The sequence below is a fragment of the Gastrolobium bilobum genome, unplaced genomic scaffold (genome assembly GCF_033153095.1).
Source record: "Gastrolobium bilobum isolate Gb01-03AN ecotype WA unplaced genomic scaffold, APGP_CSIRO_Gbil_v1 utg11897, whole genome shotgun sequence".
Lineage (NCBI taxonomy): Eukaryota > Viridiplantae > Streptophyta > Magnoliopsida > Fabales > Fabaceae > Gastrolobium > Gastrolobium bilobum.
The window spans coordinates 22,512-38,667 of record NW_026897107.1 but is presented as its reverse complement, the minus strand read 5'-3'; the positions used below and the strand labels follow the sequence as shown (position 1 = coordinate 38,667).

At 31.5% G+C, this 16,156-nt stretch overlaps 1 protein-coding gene across 2 annotated transcripts; it reads right to left on the bottom strand.

Moving 5' to 3' along the window:
- Positions 1 to 6,879: 6,879 nt before the first annotated feature.
- Positions 6,880 to 16,156, bottom strand: LOC133304213 (CMP-sialic acid transporter 3-like). 2 transcript variants are annotated; one of them, XM_061504220.1, is made up of 16 exons: positions 15,799 to 16,156; positions 15,304 to 15,510; positions 14,461 to 14,577; positions 13,244 to 13,300; positions 12,751 to 12,828; positions 11,869 to 11,913; positions 11,448 to 11,507; positions 11,161 to 11,283; positions 10,935 to 11,012; positions 10,319 to 10,388; positions 8,662 to 8,769; positions 8,381 to 8,514; positions 8,164 to 8,240; positions 7,768 to 7,813; positions 7,612 to 7,673; positions 6,880 to 7,328 (listed from the first exon to the last, which is right to left on the bottom strand). In XM_061504220.1, the coding sequence occupies exons 2-15, from the start codon at positions 15,469 to 15,471 to the stop codon at positions 7,623 to 7,625; spliced, it is 1,212 nt and encodes a 403-aa protein (XP_061360204.1). In that variant the 5' UTR covers positions 15,472 to 15,510; positions 15,799 to 16,156; the 3' UTR covers positions 6,880 to 7,328; positions 7,612 to 7,622. The 2 variants fall into 2 exon arrangements, with proteins under 2 accessions (XP_061360204.1, XP_061360205.1); XM_061504221.1 differs by lacking the exons at positions 6,880 to 7,328; positions 7,612 to 7,673; positions 7,768 to 7,813 and adding an exon at positions 7,830 to 7,999.

Sequence of the window (16,156 nt, the reverse complement as noted above, 5' to 3'; positions counted from 1 at the left end):
GATATGCTGATGCTAATACAGGTGCATGCCTCCTTCCGCAGCCGCTTTCGCCCAAGAAACCTTTGGTAACAAAGGTAGGGAAGTTTAATACTATACAAGATTTTAATAATAAAAATACCTATCTCCATTATTTATTAATGTTTAGTCCGAATCTACAGATAACACGGGCTTTTTTTTTTTTTCAAGTTAATTGCTCTCACAATTTTATGCTTGATAATTAGTAACTAATTTAAACTTGTAATATCCCAGAAAAATAATAATAATTTATAATAATAATAAATTAATAATAATAATAATAATAAATTATAAATTAGTAGTAATAATATATATATATATATATATATATGTATTTATTTGATGGTTATAAATAAAAAATTATAATATAAATTTTACTTTTGATAAAATAATTTTGTGCGATATGAGTGTCATTGGAAGTTGAGTTTGATAGTTTTTAATACTCTAAATTATTAATATTTTGGAGTATTAATAATTTTGGAGTTTTTAATACTCCAAATTGTGATAAAATATTTTATTATTAATAATTTGGAGTTTTTTCTTCTAGTTTTTTGTCTTCAGTGTATTTATTTTATTTTTTAAATTTTTAATCTTTTTTGTCACTTATGTGATATTTAATATATTTGGTCTTTTGTTTTTCTTATTCTATTTTCTCTTTTTATACATTTATTTTCTTTTTTTCTTATTTTGACACAATACACATTTGATTCTCTTTTTGTATTTTTTCTTCTTTTAGACTACACCGAAAATAGAAAATATTTTCCAGCATAGCTATTTTTCCAATGAGTACATCCTTTCTTTCTCTCTGAATGCTGAGTTCGAACCATTGAAGATAAACTCTCCAAACCAACAAGCCAATTGGGGAACCAACTTCTTTCTTTCTCTTTCATAACTAAAAATTACTGTATAAGCCATAACTAAAAACTAAAAAAGTCCCTTTCTTCGATCAGTATATTTTTTCTCTTTCATAACTAAATACTACTGTGTAAGCCATGGAGTCATACCTGATGAGATGCTAGATTGTCACCATTGTCGTCCTCTCCTATAACTTGACGACAGTGACAACTTTGTCACCTGAAGAAGGCAACACATGGTGTGTTGCACGACCGACTGTAACACAAGTGGAGTTACAGAATGCTCTTAACTGGGCATGTGGCCCTGGGGGTCGATTGTATGGTCATCCAATTACAGGGTCGTGCTTCCAGCCAGATACAATAGTCTATCAAACACATGGGCGTTCTGAGGATGCGTGCAGCTTTGGTGGAACCGCGACTGTGACAACAATTAATCCTAGTATGTAATGAATCATTTGAGTGTTCCATTGGAGGTATTCATGCTTGAATTTTGGAATAATTTGTTTCATTTCATTTCAGGTTATGAAAAATGTGTTTATTATGTAGATACTCCTGCTCCACCTTCACATGCAACATGGAAATTTGCGGATAATTGCTTTGATTTCTTATTATTTTTTCACCTTCTAAGAGATTCTTTTTTATCTCTGCACATATTAATTTATGAAAATACAAACATTTGTTAACCAACCATTCACTAACGCAGGAGGTGCTAGAGCAGTTGCATTTGTGGTGGTATGCATCTTGTTCTTTGTGTTATGCTTCCTCTTATATATATATATATATATATATATATATATATATATATATATATATGGCAAAATGATTTCTGCAGCTGTTGTACCTACAGCAAGCAAGGATCCGCGTCCGGATCCTAGGATACGGCAACAGATCCTAAGTTTTTTTTTTTTTTTTAAAAAAAGCCGTGGGGCCCACTTTTCTGTGTCAGCTGTAGATAACACTATCTACGGCTGTTACAGAAATATTAAGCTATATATATATATATATATATATATATATATATATATATATATATATATATATATTCTAGTGTATTATCCGTGTGATACACGAAAAAAAACTAAATACTTATCTCCATTATTTATTAATGTTTTGTCCTAATCTACTGTGATAGAACGGGCTATTTTTTTTTTCAAGTTAACTGCTCTCAGAATTTTATACTAGATGATTAGTAACTAATTTAAACTATTCAGTTTAACTTAAGAGTGAAATTTGTAAACGGTAGCATTCAATAGTATGGGCTTTTTTTTATGTTAAAATCGTTAATATTTTTATGCATACGAACCATCCATCATATAATTATTAAAAATCATCTCAATTAATCTTTTTCTTTAACCAAGTTATTATTACTAACGTTGTTGATCCTTTTTTGTATTTTCTATTTTATTAAGATAAATAAATAAAAATTAATAATGTTTGAAATAAATTATAATCGTATAATAGAAAGCTAAGAAACTTTTAAAGATATTTGTGATTAGAGAAAAAAAAAATTAAATGAGTTAAGTCGTCAACATGTTCGCGTTCTCGGCTCATCATAAATTTTTGCTTGTTTATTAATTGACTCTTAGTTAACCTTTTATTTATTCAATTTATTAACTTGTGAATTGACATGATATTTTACCTATTTATTTTAAGAATAAAATTAACTACAATAATATTTTAACTTAATATATTAACTTTTTAAGTTTTTTTTAATGTCTAAATTATTTTTAATTAAATATATGAAAAAAGGAAGTTCATTTTGCTTAAATTACACGCACAATGTAAGATTTCTTATTTTTATACGAAATTATACCTACCCCATAATAATTTATTTAATACGTGTAGTAACAAAGCTACATATTGTGTTGGGTGTGACTGTGCACAAGCATAACCCAAAATAATACAATAATAGTACTTATTATATTTCATTTGTGTTGACATTACCGGTTTGAAGATTAACATTTGAGATGCTGGTTAAAGGGTTTGTCTGAAGCATAACATATTAAATTTATTAAACAGAGCGTGCAACCCTCTAATAACTAAGGTTTGAAGTTTGAACTAGTAACCATATCCTACGGCGTATCAGAGGCTGATCCACCATTAAACTAAATCCTTGGGGTTAGATTTCAATGGACTTAGAATAATATTATCATCATAACCAGCCCAACATGACAAAAGACCAAGTCAGGCTAAAAGGGATTATTTGTATGATTTGAGATTTCAGGATTATTTTCAACTATATAGAAATAAATATATAATGGATTAACAAGCACGACAAGTATATCACACGGGCTGACAAAAAAAAATATAGTCCGCTTTATATGCATGTAAGTGGAAGCCTCATTTTCTTTATTTTGGCCATACTCTCATAAAGATGAAATGCCAAAATCATGTAATGAATGTAAAAAATAACACGATAGAGATAGAACGGGTTGAAGTAAATATAACAGGAAACAAAACAAGGAAAAGGAAACAAATCCAGTGTCCAAGATAACAATTAAATGTAGTACAAGTAAATCCACATTGATATTCCATAAGCTCTTACAAAGCCATTTTCTATGCTCTATCAAAATTTTCAGCAGATGAAAGTCCTGGCTAGCTCACCAGCTCCTGAAGTTAAGAATTCATGTCTTTCTTTATCACTAGTGCATTACCTGTGCGATGCTCGGAAGAAAAAGATTAAAATTTTGATCGACAACCGTCGTTGATTAATCTCTAAAAAAAGAATGTGTCACTATTTTCCTATATATATATATATTCTAATAAAATATTCGTGCGATGCATGGAAAAAAAAATACTTATCTACATTATTTATTAATGTTTAGTCCGAATCTACTGTGATAGTACGGGCTTTTCTTTTTTCAATTTAACTTTTTGTATAAATGTGTTATGTGTCTAAAAAAAATAAAATGTATAAAAAAAATATAATAAAAATAAGATCAAATATATTAAAAATCACAACAATGACAGAAAAGACTAAAATTAAAAATTAAAATAAAAAAGTCTAAATGAAAATATATATATATTAAAGACAAAAAATAGAAGAAAAAATTAAGATAAAAAATAAATAGAACAAAAAGAAATCACATTTATGAATTTCTAATATATTTGTTTTTATTTTTTTTTGTTCTTGGCCTATTTATTCTTTTTATTTAGATATGTTTGGTCTTTTTTATATTTCTATTTTATTCTCCTTTTTAAAAATTTTTTATGAAAATCTTTATGGCGGAGTGGCACAAGGCTAAAAAAAAATCGAGGAGAAAATCAAAATAAAATAGATCAAAAAGTGAAAAATAAAAATAAAAATAGAGAAAAGACCAAACATATCTAAATAAAAAAGAATAAAATAGACCAAGGACAAAAACAGAAAAAATAAAGCTAAATATATTGAAACCTTATAAGTGATTTCTTGTTATTCTAATTTTTTTTTTCTTAATTTTTTCTTCTAGTTTTTTATCTTCAGTATATTTATTTTCATTTGGACAATTTTTATTTTTTAAATTTTTAGTCTTTTTTGTCACTTATGTGATATTTAATATATTTGGTCTTTTTTTTCTTATTCTATTTTCTCTTTTTATACATTTTTTCTTCTTCTTATTTTGACACATAACACATAAGGAAATATTCTCTCGTCCATTGTAGCATCCATTATAGCTAACACTGTTGTGTTGTGTAAGCCATAACTAGAAACTAAAAAGTCAATCGGGCAATGCTGGGTTCGAACTGAACACTAAGGATAGCTATTTTTCCGATCAGTACATTCTTTCTCTCTGAATGCTGGGTTCGAACCGAACACTTAAGGATTGAAGATAAACTCTCCGATCAGTACATTTCTTTCTCCTCTTCGATCAGTATATTCCTTTCTTTCTTTCTTCGATCAGTACGTTGTCGTCCATTTCTCCGATCAATACATTTCTTTCTCTTTTGTAACTAAATACTACTGTGTAAGCTATGGAGTCATACATGATGATACGCTGGATTGTCACCGTTGTCGTCATCTCCTACAGCTTGGCGGCAGTGACAACTTTGTCACATGAAGAAGGCAACACATGGTGTGTTGCATGACTGACTGTAACATAGGTGGAGTTATAGAATGCTCTTAACTGGGCATGGTTGCCTTGGGGGGTCGATTGTATGGCCATCCAACTACGAGGGCCATACTTCCATCCAGATACAATAGTCTCGCACGCATCCTATGCATTCAACCAATATTATCAAACACATGGGCGTTCTAAGGATGCGTGCAACTTTGGTGGAACCGCGACTGTGACAACAAGTAATCCCAGTATGTAATGAATCATTTGAGTGTTCCATTGGAGATATTCATGCTTGAATTTTGAAATAATTTGTTTCCTTTCATTTTAGGTTATGAAAAATGTGTTTATTATGTAGATACTTCTGCTCCACCTTGACATGCAACATGGAAATTTGCGGGTAATTGCTTTGATTTCTTATTGTTTTTTCACCTTCAAATATCTCTCTGCACATATTAATTTATGAAAATACAAACATTTGTTAACCAACGATTCACTGACACAGGTGCTGGAGCAGCTGCATTTGTGGTGATATGCATCCTTGTTCTTTGTGTTATGCTCCCTCTTATATATATATAGAGACTAGTGCATTACCCGTGCGATGCACGGAGGAAAAAGATTAAAAATTTTGTCAGCAAATCTCTAAAAAAAAAAGAATGTGTCACTATTTTTCTATATATATATATATATATATATTCTAGTGTATTATCCGTGCGATGTACAGAAAAAAAAGAAATACCTCTCTCCATTATTTATTAATGTTTTGTCCGAATCTATTGTGATAGTACGGGCTTTTCTTTTTTCAAGTTAACTGCTCTCACAATTTTATGCCTGATGATTAGTAAGTAATTTAAACCATTCAGTTTAACTTTTGCAAACGGTAGTATTCAAAAGTATGGGCTTTTTTATGTTAAAATTGTTAATATTTTATGCATGTGATCCATCGTATAATTATTAAAATTCATCTGAATTAATTTTTTTTTTACCAAGTTATTATTACTAATATTGTTGATCCCTTTTTGCATTTTCTATTTTATTAAGATAAATAAATAAAAAATATTTATGTTTGAGATAAATTATAATCATATAATAGAAAGCTAAGAAACTTTTAAAGATATTCGTAATTAGAGAAAAAAAAATTAAATGAGTTAAGTCGTCAACATGTTCGCGGCTCATCAGAAAATTTTGCTTGTTTATTAATTGATTCGTAGTTAACCTTTTATTTATTCAATTTATTAACTTGTGAATTGACATGATATTTTACCTATTTATTTTAAGAATAAAAATAACTACAATAATATTTTAACTTAATATATATTAAGTTTTTAAGTTTTTTGACATCTAAATTATTTTTTAATTAAATATATGAAAAAAGGAGGATCATTTTGCTTAAATTACACACACAATGTAAGATTTCTTATTTTTATACAAAATTATACCTACCCCATAATAATTTATTTAAGACTTGTAGTAACAAAGCTACATATTGTTGAGGGTGTGCGCAAGCATAACCCAAAATAATACAACAATAGTACTTATTATATTTTTATTATATTTCATTTATTTTGCCATTACCGGTTTAAAGATTAACATTTGAGATGCTGGTTAAAGGGTTTGTCTGAAGCTCAAAGGGTTTGTCTGAAGCATAACATATAATATTTGTTAAACAGAGCATGCAACCCTGACCGACCCCTAATAACTAAGGTTTGAACTAGTATCCATATCCTACTGCATATCACAGGCTGATCCACCATTAAAATAAATCCTTGGGGTTAGATTTCAATGGACTTAGAATAATATTATCATCATAAACAGCACAACATGACAAAAGACCAAGTCAGGCTAAAAGGGATTATTTGTATGATTTGAGATTTCAGGATTATTTTCAACTATATAGAAATAAATATATAATGGATTGACAAACACGACCAAGTATATCAGATGGGCTGACAAAAAATATATATGTTTTATATGCATGTAAGTGGAAGCCTCATTTTCTTTATTTTGGCCATACTCTCATAAAGATGAAATGCCAAAATCATGTAATGAATGTAAAAAATAACACGATAGAGATAAAACGGGTTGAAGTAAATATAACAGGAAAAAAAACAAAGAAAAGGAAAAAAATCCAGTGTCCAAGATAACAATTAAATGTAGTACAAGTAAATCCACATTGATATTCCAAAAGCTCTTACGAAGACATTTTCTATGCTCTATCAAAATCTTCAGCAGATGAAAGTCCTGGCTAGCTCACCAGCTCCTGAAGTTAAGAATTCATGTCTTTCTTTATCAACCAAGTAGAGAAATCCCTTCCGTAGGAAACTATCCCAGAAAGGCAGAAATAACTTTTTACGTTTATTATGACTTCAAACTGCGTGGACCAATGCTACCAGCAACGTCACCAAAAAATTTTCTTTTAAAATACCTGCAATGATATGCACAAAAGTGATTGGATTGTTTAAAGCATAAAATCGGCTATAAACCTTTAGAAAGTGGGAAATTTGAATCAACAATAGTTAAATCTTGGAATTTCATTTGCAGAAAACACAAAGGCATTGCTTAGGCTAGAAATACTATGAAGTATAAACTGATTTAAGAGAGAAACAAAAATCATTCAGCAGGTCAAGAAACTATGTTATCCATAAAAGGAAATAATTAACCAGGATTTTGAAGAGGCCCACAACAATAAAATGGAAAGAAAAACATACAGTAGGTCAATCTAGGTGGGAAGAAGTGGCTGTCTCTCATCATGCACCGCACGGTGACTGGCCTGGAATTATGCATTTTAATAACAAAACCTTGAGCAATGAGACCAACGTATAAAAAACTTTCAATTATAAAACAAGATGATGACAGATCCCCACCTCCTCATTTGCTCCAGCTGCCATATTTATAAAGGATTCCTTTGACCTGGAATAACACAAAGCATTAGTTATTGCAGAGGAAGAAGGTAACAGATTTTCCTTCAAAGTTTTGTTGTCATGTTGCCATCAAAAAATAAGAAATATTCAACAATTAAATTTTTCATAAACTGCAATTATGGAAAGGAATTCTTTTCCCCTCTTCCTCTCCAGAATGAGCAGGTGGTTGGTCAACCTTCAATACATTATGGCAAATCGGCAATCAAATATACAATGGTCAGGAAAAAAAAAAAATACAATAAGAGGGTTTTCTGGAGTAAAAAATTAAGGCAATACCCATATCATTGTCTAGCTCACAAAAAGGATAAATTTAAGTTCAGAAAAGAAATTAGCAAGTACCTTTGTTTGTCATGAACATCATGCAGTTCCAGCACCCCATTTTGTTCATCTTTGACTTTTGAAAGCGGTGAAAAAAACTGAAGAGGAAATGAGCACATGGTGATACAAAATGAAAATATCATTGCTAAATTTTAATTTATTTTTTTCAAAAAAAAAAAATGGTGGTTTGTTTCTGATAGTCTTAATTACCAACCAGAATCTTAAAAACTCAATTTACCTGGTGCATTGAGATAAATACAATAGAAATGCCAATAACGAAGTTCATTGTTAAAGTATGTCCAAATAGTGCAGCAGATAATATGCCTGTAAAGATTGTTGCAACTGTTGATGAATACTTCTTCAAAATTGTATCTGCAACACATTAAATGGGTTATTGAGAGAAGGGACAAATAATGTTGTCTATATTATTTTATACCAGAATTTTGTTTTTAGCTTCTAATATATATATATATATATATATATATATATATATATATATATATATACTGAATTACTGACCTGCATATTTGAAGAAGAAAGAGGATAGAATCCCTTGGGCAGCATTGTTTGCTATCAATAGCATAGTGGCTTTTGAATGTCCTTGTAGGATATCAAAGCTGCTAGGGCCTGGAACAATTTAAAACCGCATCATTAAAATCAGTTAACAGTTTGAGCATCAGGAAAAGCAACACCATTAAGCCATAAATTAAAAGCATTAATGAACTTTTCTATAAAGAAGAAGGATATTCTCACTACCAAAATTTTTCACTACCAACTTACTACCTATCTAATCACCATTGGATTAGCATTTTCTCTCTCTTCAAAAACTTTTTAACATTCTCTCTCTTTGATCCAATGGTAATTAGATAGGTAGTAAGTTGGTAGTGAAAAATTTTGGTGGTGAGAATATCCTCCCTTTTCTATAAATAGATCCCACAAGCATATCAATGTTGATTGAATCGACAAACAGAACCAAACCATCACTAATTGAACTATTTAATAACGAAGGAGTCTGCTTATATGAAGCCCTTAAAGTGTCATGACGTGTGTTGAAATGACTATTTGTTGCCTTGTTTGATATGAAGCACAGTGATTTAGAACAGAGACACATGAATACAATGCCCTGAAGCACAGAATTGTTCATTGCTTACCAACTCCATCACATGTTCATTCATGCAGGACTCATTTTGAATTAGAAAATCAATTATGAGATTAATTAAACCTAATGCTTTTGAACTGTGAATATCATAATCTGAATTCCTTGATATTATGAATATCTAATTCCTGAATTTATTTTCTTTTGCTGTAGTTTGAAACCCAGAGGGTGAACCTTGGTGTAAGGATAATGTTGCTGTCTGTAACTTGGTCACAGGTTCGTAATCACAGAAATATCTCTCCACTAACTAGGGTAAAGTTATATACATCTAACCCTCCTCAAACCACACAATGGTGGGAGCTTCGACCAGTGGGTTGTCCTGTCCTTTTGTTTGTGAAATGAAACCCAAGTGCCTACCGATCTTATACATGATTTGAACACAAGAATTATCATTTGGCTCAATTTGAAAGAGATTAATAAAAACCACTCCCCGTTAAACCCGACTAGCGAGTGTGGGGTGGAGGAAGTCTTTGTACGCAGCCTTACCCTTGCATAATTGCAAAGAAGCTGTTTCCTGGAATTGAATTAATATTGAAATAAATGTTTTAACTCTTAGTAGGAAAAAAATCAGTCTTTGTTTTATTTTACAAAACAATTTAAAAACAAAGCATATAATATATATATTTTTTAAATTGTTTTTCAAAGGCTTATGTAAAGAACTAATTCAACCTAAAAGCTTAAATTGTTAGATGAAGACTACATTAATGATTTTATATTATAATCCCCTCACATAACCCTTCACATAAGAGCCACTGGACTTGAATGGTAGACAATGCACTGGTCCACTTATTTGTGCTAAGAAACTCTACAATACTTAATTATTTATTAATAGAATGAGTGATGAGAATCGAACTCGCGAACACTTGGTCACAGAAACTCTGATACCATGTAAAGTATCAATTCAACCCAAAAATTTGAGCTGTTAGGTAAATACTACATTTATATAGTATAATTCTCTAACAGCTTAGTACCTTGTTTAAAATGTCCAACAGAATAAAGAAATTAGAGTTTATTTCTCACCTTTGAAAATAGCAGTCCCAACAATTCCAAGAAAATTGAATATAGCTCCATACCCATATAAGAATAAGTTCTGTAAATCAAGAAATAGAGAATTAATATCTACATGGTAAAAAACTATAGTAGTTAAAATATCCTGGCATCACCAAACTGCAGTTCTAGAACTACCCATTTATTTTTATTTTACTTCCCTGTTGTCTACCAGGGTGCCGAGATGATTCTTTGAGTTAGTTTAGGTAGTTGAGCATCATTATTAGATTCTTTCTCTAAGGTTTCCTCTATTACATTTACATCATGTTACTAGTTTTTCTAAGACCTCTATCCAAAACCCCAGCCCATCCCCAACCGAAGCAAAGTCCCACTAACCAAGGTTATATTTTCAATATAAACTGTAGTACATTTCAATTATAATAAACACACACAAAAGAAAAAACAAGAAAAAACTGGACAATATAAAGGAAGAACTAAAACTAATTAAAATTGTAGACTACACATCTTTAGAAGGATATGATAATTCTCTTTCCTCGCGGAAACAAAATTTTGAACGATTTAAAGCATTTTCAGGGCTTAATAAAAATGTAGTCCACTATGAAAAAACTTTCAATTCCCCATACATCACCTGCAGATAAATGCTTGTATCATATTGGCTCTTCAAAGCATACTCATTATAAACAGAGGCCAAAGATGGAACAGTGACCTGCAAAATAAATCTCAGTTTAAAATTCAGCCAAATTAAAAAGGAATTAAAAAAAAATGAAAGTACAGAATAACCAAAATTACTTTGACATGACCTGATTGCAAAATAAAAATCCTTAGATGAAAAGAATATAACAAACATCACTTACAAAGATCAATGTATAGATATATGCACCCATCGTGACAGGAAGACCCAAGGCTGTAGTTCCTTCAGGCAAAGTTCGTAGCTGATTAACACTTATACCAATGAGCAATAGAGCAAGAGCTTCCCACTGTAGCAAAAGAATAAATCAATTTACCAGCCAAACATAAGGAATAGAAGCAATTGGAATTTGCATAAGGATTACAACTTGCTAAAGTTCAACAGTGAAGAGCCAAATAATGGCCACAGAGAACCTTTCTTAAGCCTATAGGCAAGACAGCTTAACCCACTAACCTGAATAATGGAAAACCGGCGCTTCATAATCACCTTTAACAAAACTGCTATTACTAAAACCTGCAACATGCAGGATGAAGAGTCAACCATTACAAAATAATTCAACTTAAGTGAATTATCAAGAGAAGAATATTTCCAGTTCTTTCAGATAATAATTTCACGAAAAAGAATAATATTGAAATTAAAAAAAAAGGATGAAAATAAGAGAATTTCTCAAAAAAATATGAAAAGAATAACTCAGTTGAGAGCAATAGACTAAAACGGGTAAAATGTAAAATATTAGGCACAGGTAATAGTTTTACTAGAGAGGCATCCAGCAGCCACTACAAGAGCTATATCATATGCAATGCATAGGCAAGCCATTATTTGGACAGTAATAATAATGATATTCAATCATACAGCACTGTGAATGAGAAATTACCTTCAAATTACTTAGCATCTTCACAGTAGCAGGATTAAAATAAAGCTGCATAAAATGTAAAATCAACCCGTAAGTTACCTTAGGTTCAATAAAAAAAAAATTATTTTGGGGTTACAGGTTCAATAATTTCTTTAAATGTGTAAAATGTCACTGACCAATCATAGGTAACTTATATGAATTGTCCATCACTTGATTCAGCTATCTTTTCTTTTCCTTTTAAACAAGTGAAAATGACTCTATACTCTCAACGAAATTTCAAAGGTAAGATACATACAAATGCACAACTCATGCAATGGCCATTCGCTAAGACACGGCCTAGGAAATATATCATACATTTGATACATGATGCATGAGCAACACAAGAATCTATCAGCTCATTATAATATAAGCACTGTTGAAATTATAGGGATTAGATGGAAACAGAGGAAAAGAGAGAAGACCACTGAATTATATTTGATCTGATTAGAAGATAGATGTGTGTCATAATACAAATCACTAACGCCTATTTATACTAAGGAGCCAGGTCAAGTACTTGTGTAGTACTACTAGGACAAGCTCAGCACAATAAGATTACTAGTCTATTACATAAGAAGACTCCTAACCAATAAATAATCCTAACATTAAGCAATGAGAAATTCATCATGATTTAAAGGTAGCTTTGAGCCTCTGATACGGAAAAATAAATCTATAGTACAAGCACTGGCTACAAAAATGTAATACCAATATCTGTCCACTTAAGGCAAAAACTCATGTATTAAAAACAAAAAGTTACAGATTCTTTAACCTCACGTTTGCATATTAACCATGGAAGGAAGACCCCAAATGATAGCAGTATAGGCCGAATCCTTATATATGCATTGTTTATGGGCTAATTATACATACCTGCATTGTAAACTTCAGATAGTTGTTTATAGCATAAAGAAGTGCTGGGATAGCAAGAAGGACATTGCTGCGGGCTGCCTACAAGAGATAAAATTACCACATAGAGGATAAATACCAAAAAGATATCAGGAAAAGCTAGCATCTAACATTTTGATATTACATAAAGAAAAGGTGGGAAGAAACTTAAAAACAAAATGGTCTTCCATATTCACTGTAGATATGAGGCACAACATGTCAGGTCACTAAGCAAAATCAGGTATATAATGAAAAGTAAGAATGAACACTATGTCCTACATATGCACTCTAATGTATTTGATGATTATTTTATTATCTTAAATAAAGCATGCTTATGCAACTTGAATTGAGTAATCTAGTTCAATCCCAAAAAGCAGGGAACCTAGCAAAAGACAAACACTGAAGCAATATCACATATCAGAAAAAACAAACACAAATCTGTCAATTCATACAAAATTAATATTATAAATCATAGTACCTGCATGAATGTAGAAATTGAAAGAAGAGGCTTCTCCCCAACTTTTTGATTCCTAGCCTGCACAAGCAATCAAACCTTGCTTATATAGATGGGAAGAACATTGTAAATTAGCTTAAAGATCAAACTATCTCGATGTACTATTTTAGTTTGATGTTGGAGTTGGTTATATCATTCCATAAACTTTGCCAGATTAGAATTCTTCTGGATTATCAGTCATAATATGCCGCTAAGATTAAGTTTATCTATTTAGTCCCAAGGATTTTTCAGTATTTTTTCAGTCCATGGTAAAACCTGTGTTTGTGCTTTAGTTTTGTGTTCTTCGCATATTGCCAGGTCTTATTTTAATGTATAATTGTTCTTCATTGGTTAGTATCAGTAGGAAACCTAAAGCTTTATACTTTGTAAAATTAGGATTCTATTCCTAAATCTTTTAAGTTTGGGTAACCCCTTTTACATGGATGTAAACCTTGAATTTCATCAGCAAGATTGGTCTCTTCATTGCGAAAAGTAAACCTGGAATGTGATGCTTAAGGAGCCCTAGGTGAAAAGCATTGGCCAATTTACTTCCGCGACATATAATATGTTTCCCTTCAACTTATCAACCCGTCCATACCCATTTTCTTCCACAAATGGCATTAGAACTGTTTTTCCAAAACTTGAATTTTTTGGCTTAAATCTTCCATATAATCATCCATCAAGCCTAAAATCTTAGTTTCGAAGAAACCAAACAACCACCAATTGGCCCCTTAATTCTCACTTCATCGCCTGAAAACCACTTGTGCCCTAGCATACCCTCAATTATCAAATTTTGATTCTGTTGCTGCGTACTTGCAAAGAAAACAGACAGAGGCATATCATGACATTCACTATAGAGCAACTCTGACCTATAGTGGAACATCCACTAAATTAAGTAACTCAGAAAATGATCATTACGAACCAAGAAATCTCTTACTGGAGATCTTGGGTTGAGGTTATAAATTCTAATATTCTATCACTCTTAACCGTAGACAAAATTAGGGCATGTCCTGCTACAATATAAAAGCAGTAATTCCTAGTAATACCACAAATTATTACTGATTTAGTTCAATATATGTGGTCGTGCTGCCTTCGTTATCTACTACTCACTTCACACATGCTTTAACTATAAGTAATTGAATATATATATATATATATATATATATATATTTGAATATAGACAAAGGAAAAGGGATCTTTACCTGGAGTAAAAGCATAACAATAGCAAAGAAAACCTTTGTGATCTCTGTCAAAAAATTAACACTAATAGGGCTAAAATTGAATTTCCCATCCACCTTGGACATATAGACAAGAATAGGCTGCCAAATAAAAAGAAATAACATATGTCAGCCACTAAACATAAAGCACAAAGGTTTGGCACGAAATATCAAGTTAACAACAACGAACTCTCTAATCTACATTCGAGTATTACATTAGCTAATCTAGAAAAGTAAAAGTTTAGATCTGCAAGTCAAGGAAATGAAATATGCAAATGAACCAATAGTTTTAGGTTTGTAGAAATAAAAATGCTATGTCATAATCATCATTAAACCCCTAAGATGCTATTCATAATGCCAAAGCAGAAGCCAATTTCTTTCAGCTCAATCCTCTCTTCTAAAGCCTTGGAGTCCTGCACCCTATAAATTATTCCCTATGTTCCTTTTGTCAACTAGACATTATGCAGGAACTAACACTTTAATAGATTGACATGAAAGATAATCCTTTGAATAAGATAAACCAACCTTGTCAAATCCATAAAAAAAAAAAAAAAAGGTTTCTAGAATGCCGATTTCCATTAGTTCTCCAAATCACTAAACATGCAAATGAGAGAGAAATTTATTTTTCCACACCGAGGGAAACAAATCACCATCACTCGTAGCATCTTTGACATAAAACTACAAGACTCCGTATGTCAGCATATGAAAAGCAGTTCAAACCCCGAAGAGGATCACACACATCATAATTTTGCAAGACTGAATGTCAATTCGAACTCCCCCTTCCGTTAATATTTGAGCGAAAAATTTCAATTGAGAGATAATAATCACCTGGAAACCAACTAAGATACAGTCACCAACAACCAAGAAGACGTTGAGTGCACGTTGCTTGGATGATATCCTACTTTTGTGGCGATCATAAGCCCTCGATACAGTTTTGGAAGTAGGGGAAACCAATTTGGAATGACAAACACTGCATTCTATCATCCCGTTCTTCATATATATACTCCCACACTATCAGAATATGAAGAAATCGATCTGCAACGGAATCAACCAAATCAATTCGCAAGTGAAAAAAAGTCCCCAGATCTCGATCTTCAGACACAGCTAATAGATCATTTAAAAACGAAATTAAGATAGAATTCCAAGAGAAAATAGAGATCCCCTATGGTAACCAAAAGAAAAGGCAAAAACCTACAAAATCAAACAAAACACGAATATGTAGAGCTGAGATCTTGCAAAGAACAAAACAACGAAGGATTCACCGACAAAAATATGAGAAGGCATGAAGCATCAAAATTCGGATTTGAGGAAGCAAAGACAAACCTAAATCGAGTTCAAACCGAGCATTAACGTGAAACTCGGTTTGATCTGCAGCTGGCAGCACGGAATTTGAAGTGAATCAAATGAGATATGAACGTGAGTATGAGTTTCAACGAGAAAACGATTTCGAATTCACTCTCCTCGTTTCTCTCTATCAATGGAAATGGGATTCGAGTTTAAACTCTGATAGAGATATGCGAGGAATATGCAAAGGGAGGGAGAGAGAGAGAAATGCGTATTGTGAATTGTAAAAGAGAGCGTTATGTGCTTTTATTTGTTTACTTTGAATTCACACAAAACTTCGTGCGGTGTTGTGTTTGGGAGGAAAGATCTGAGTCACGCGTCTCAAGGTGACGGGCCA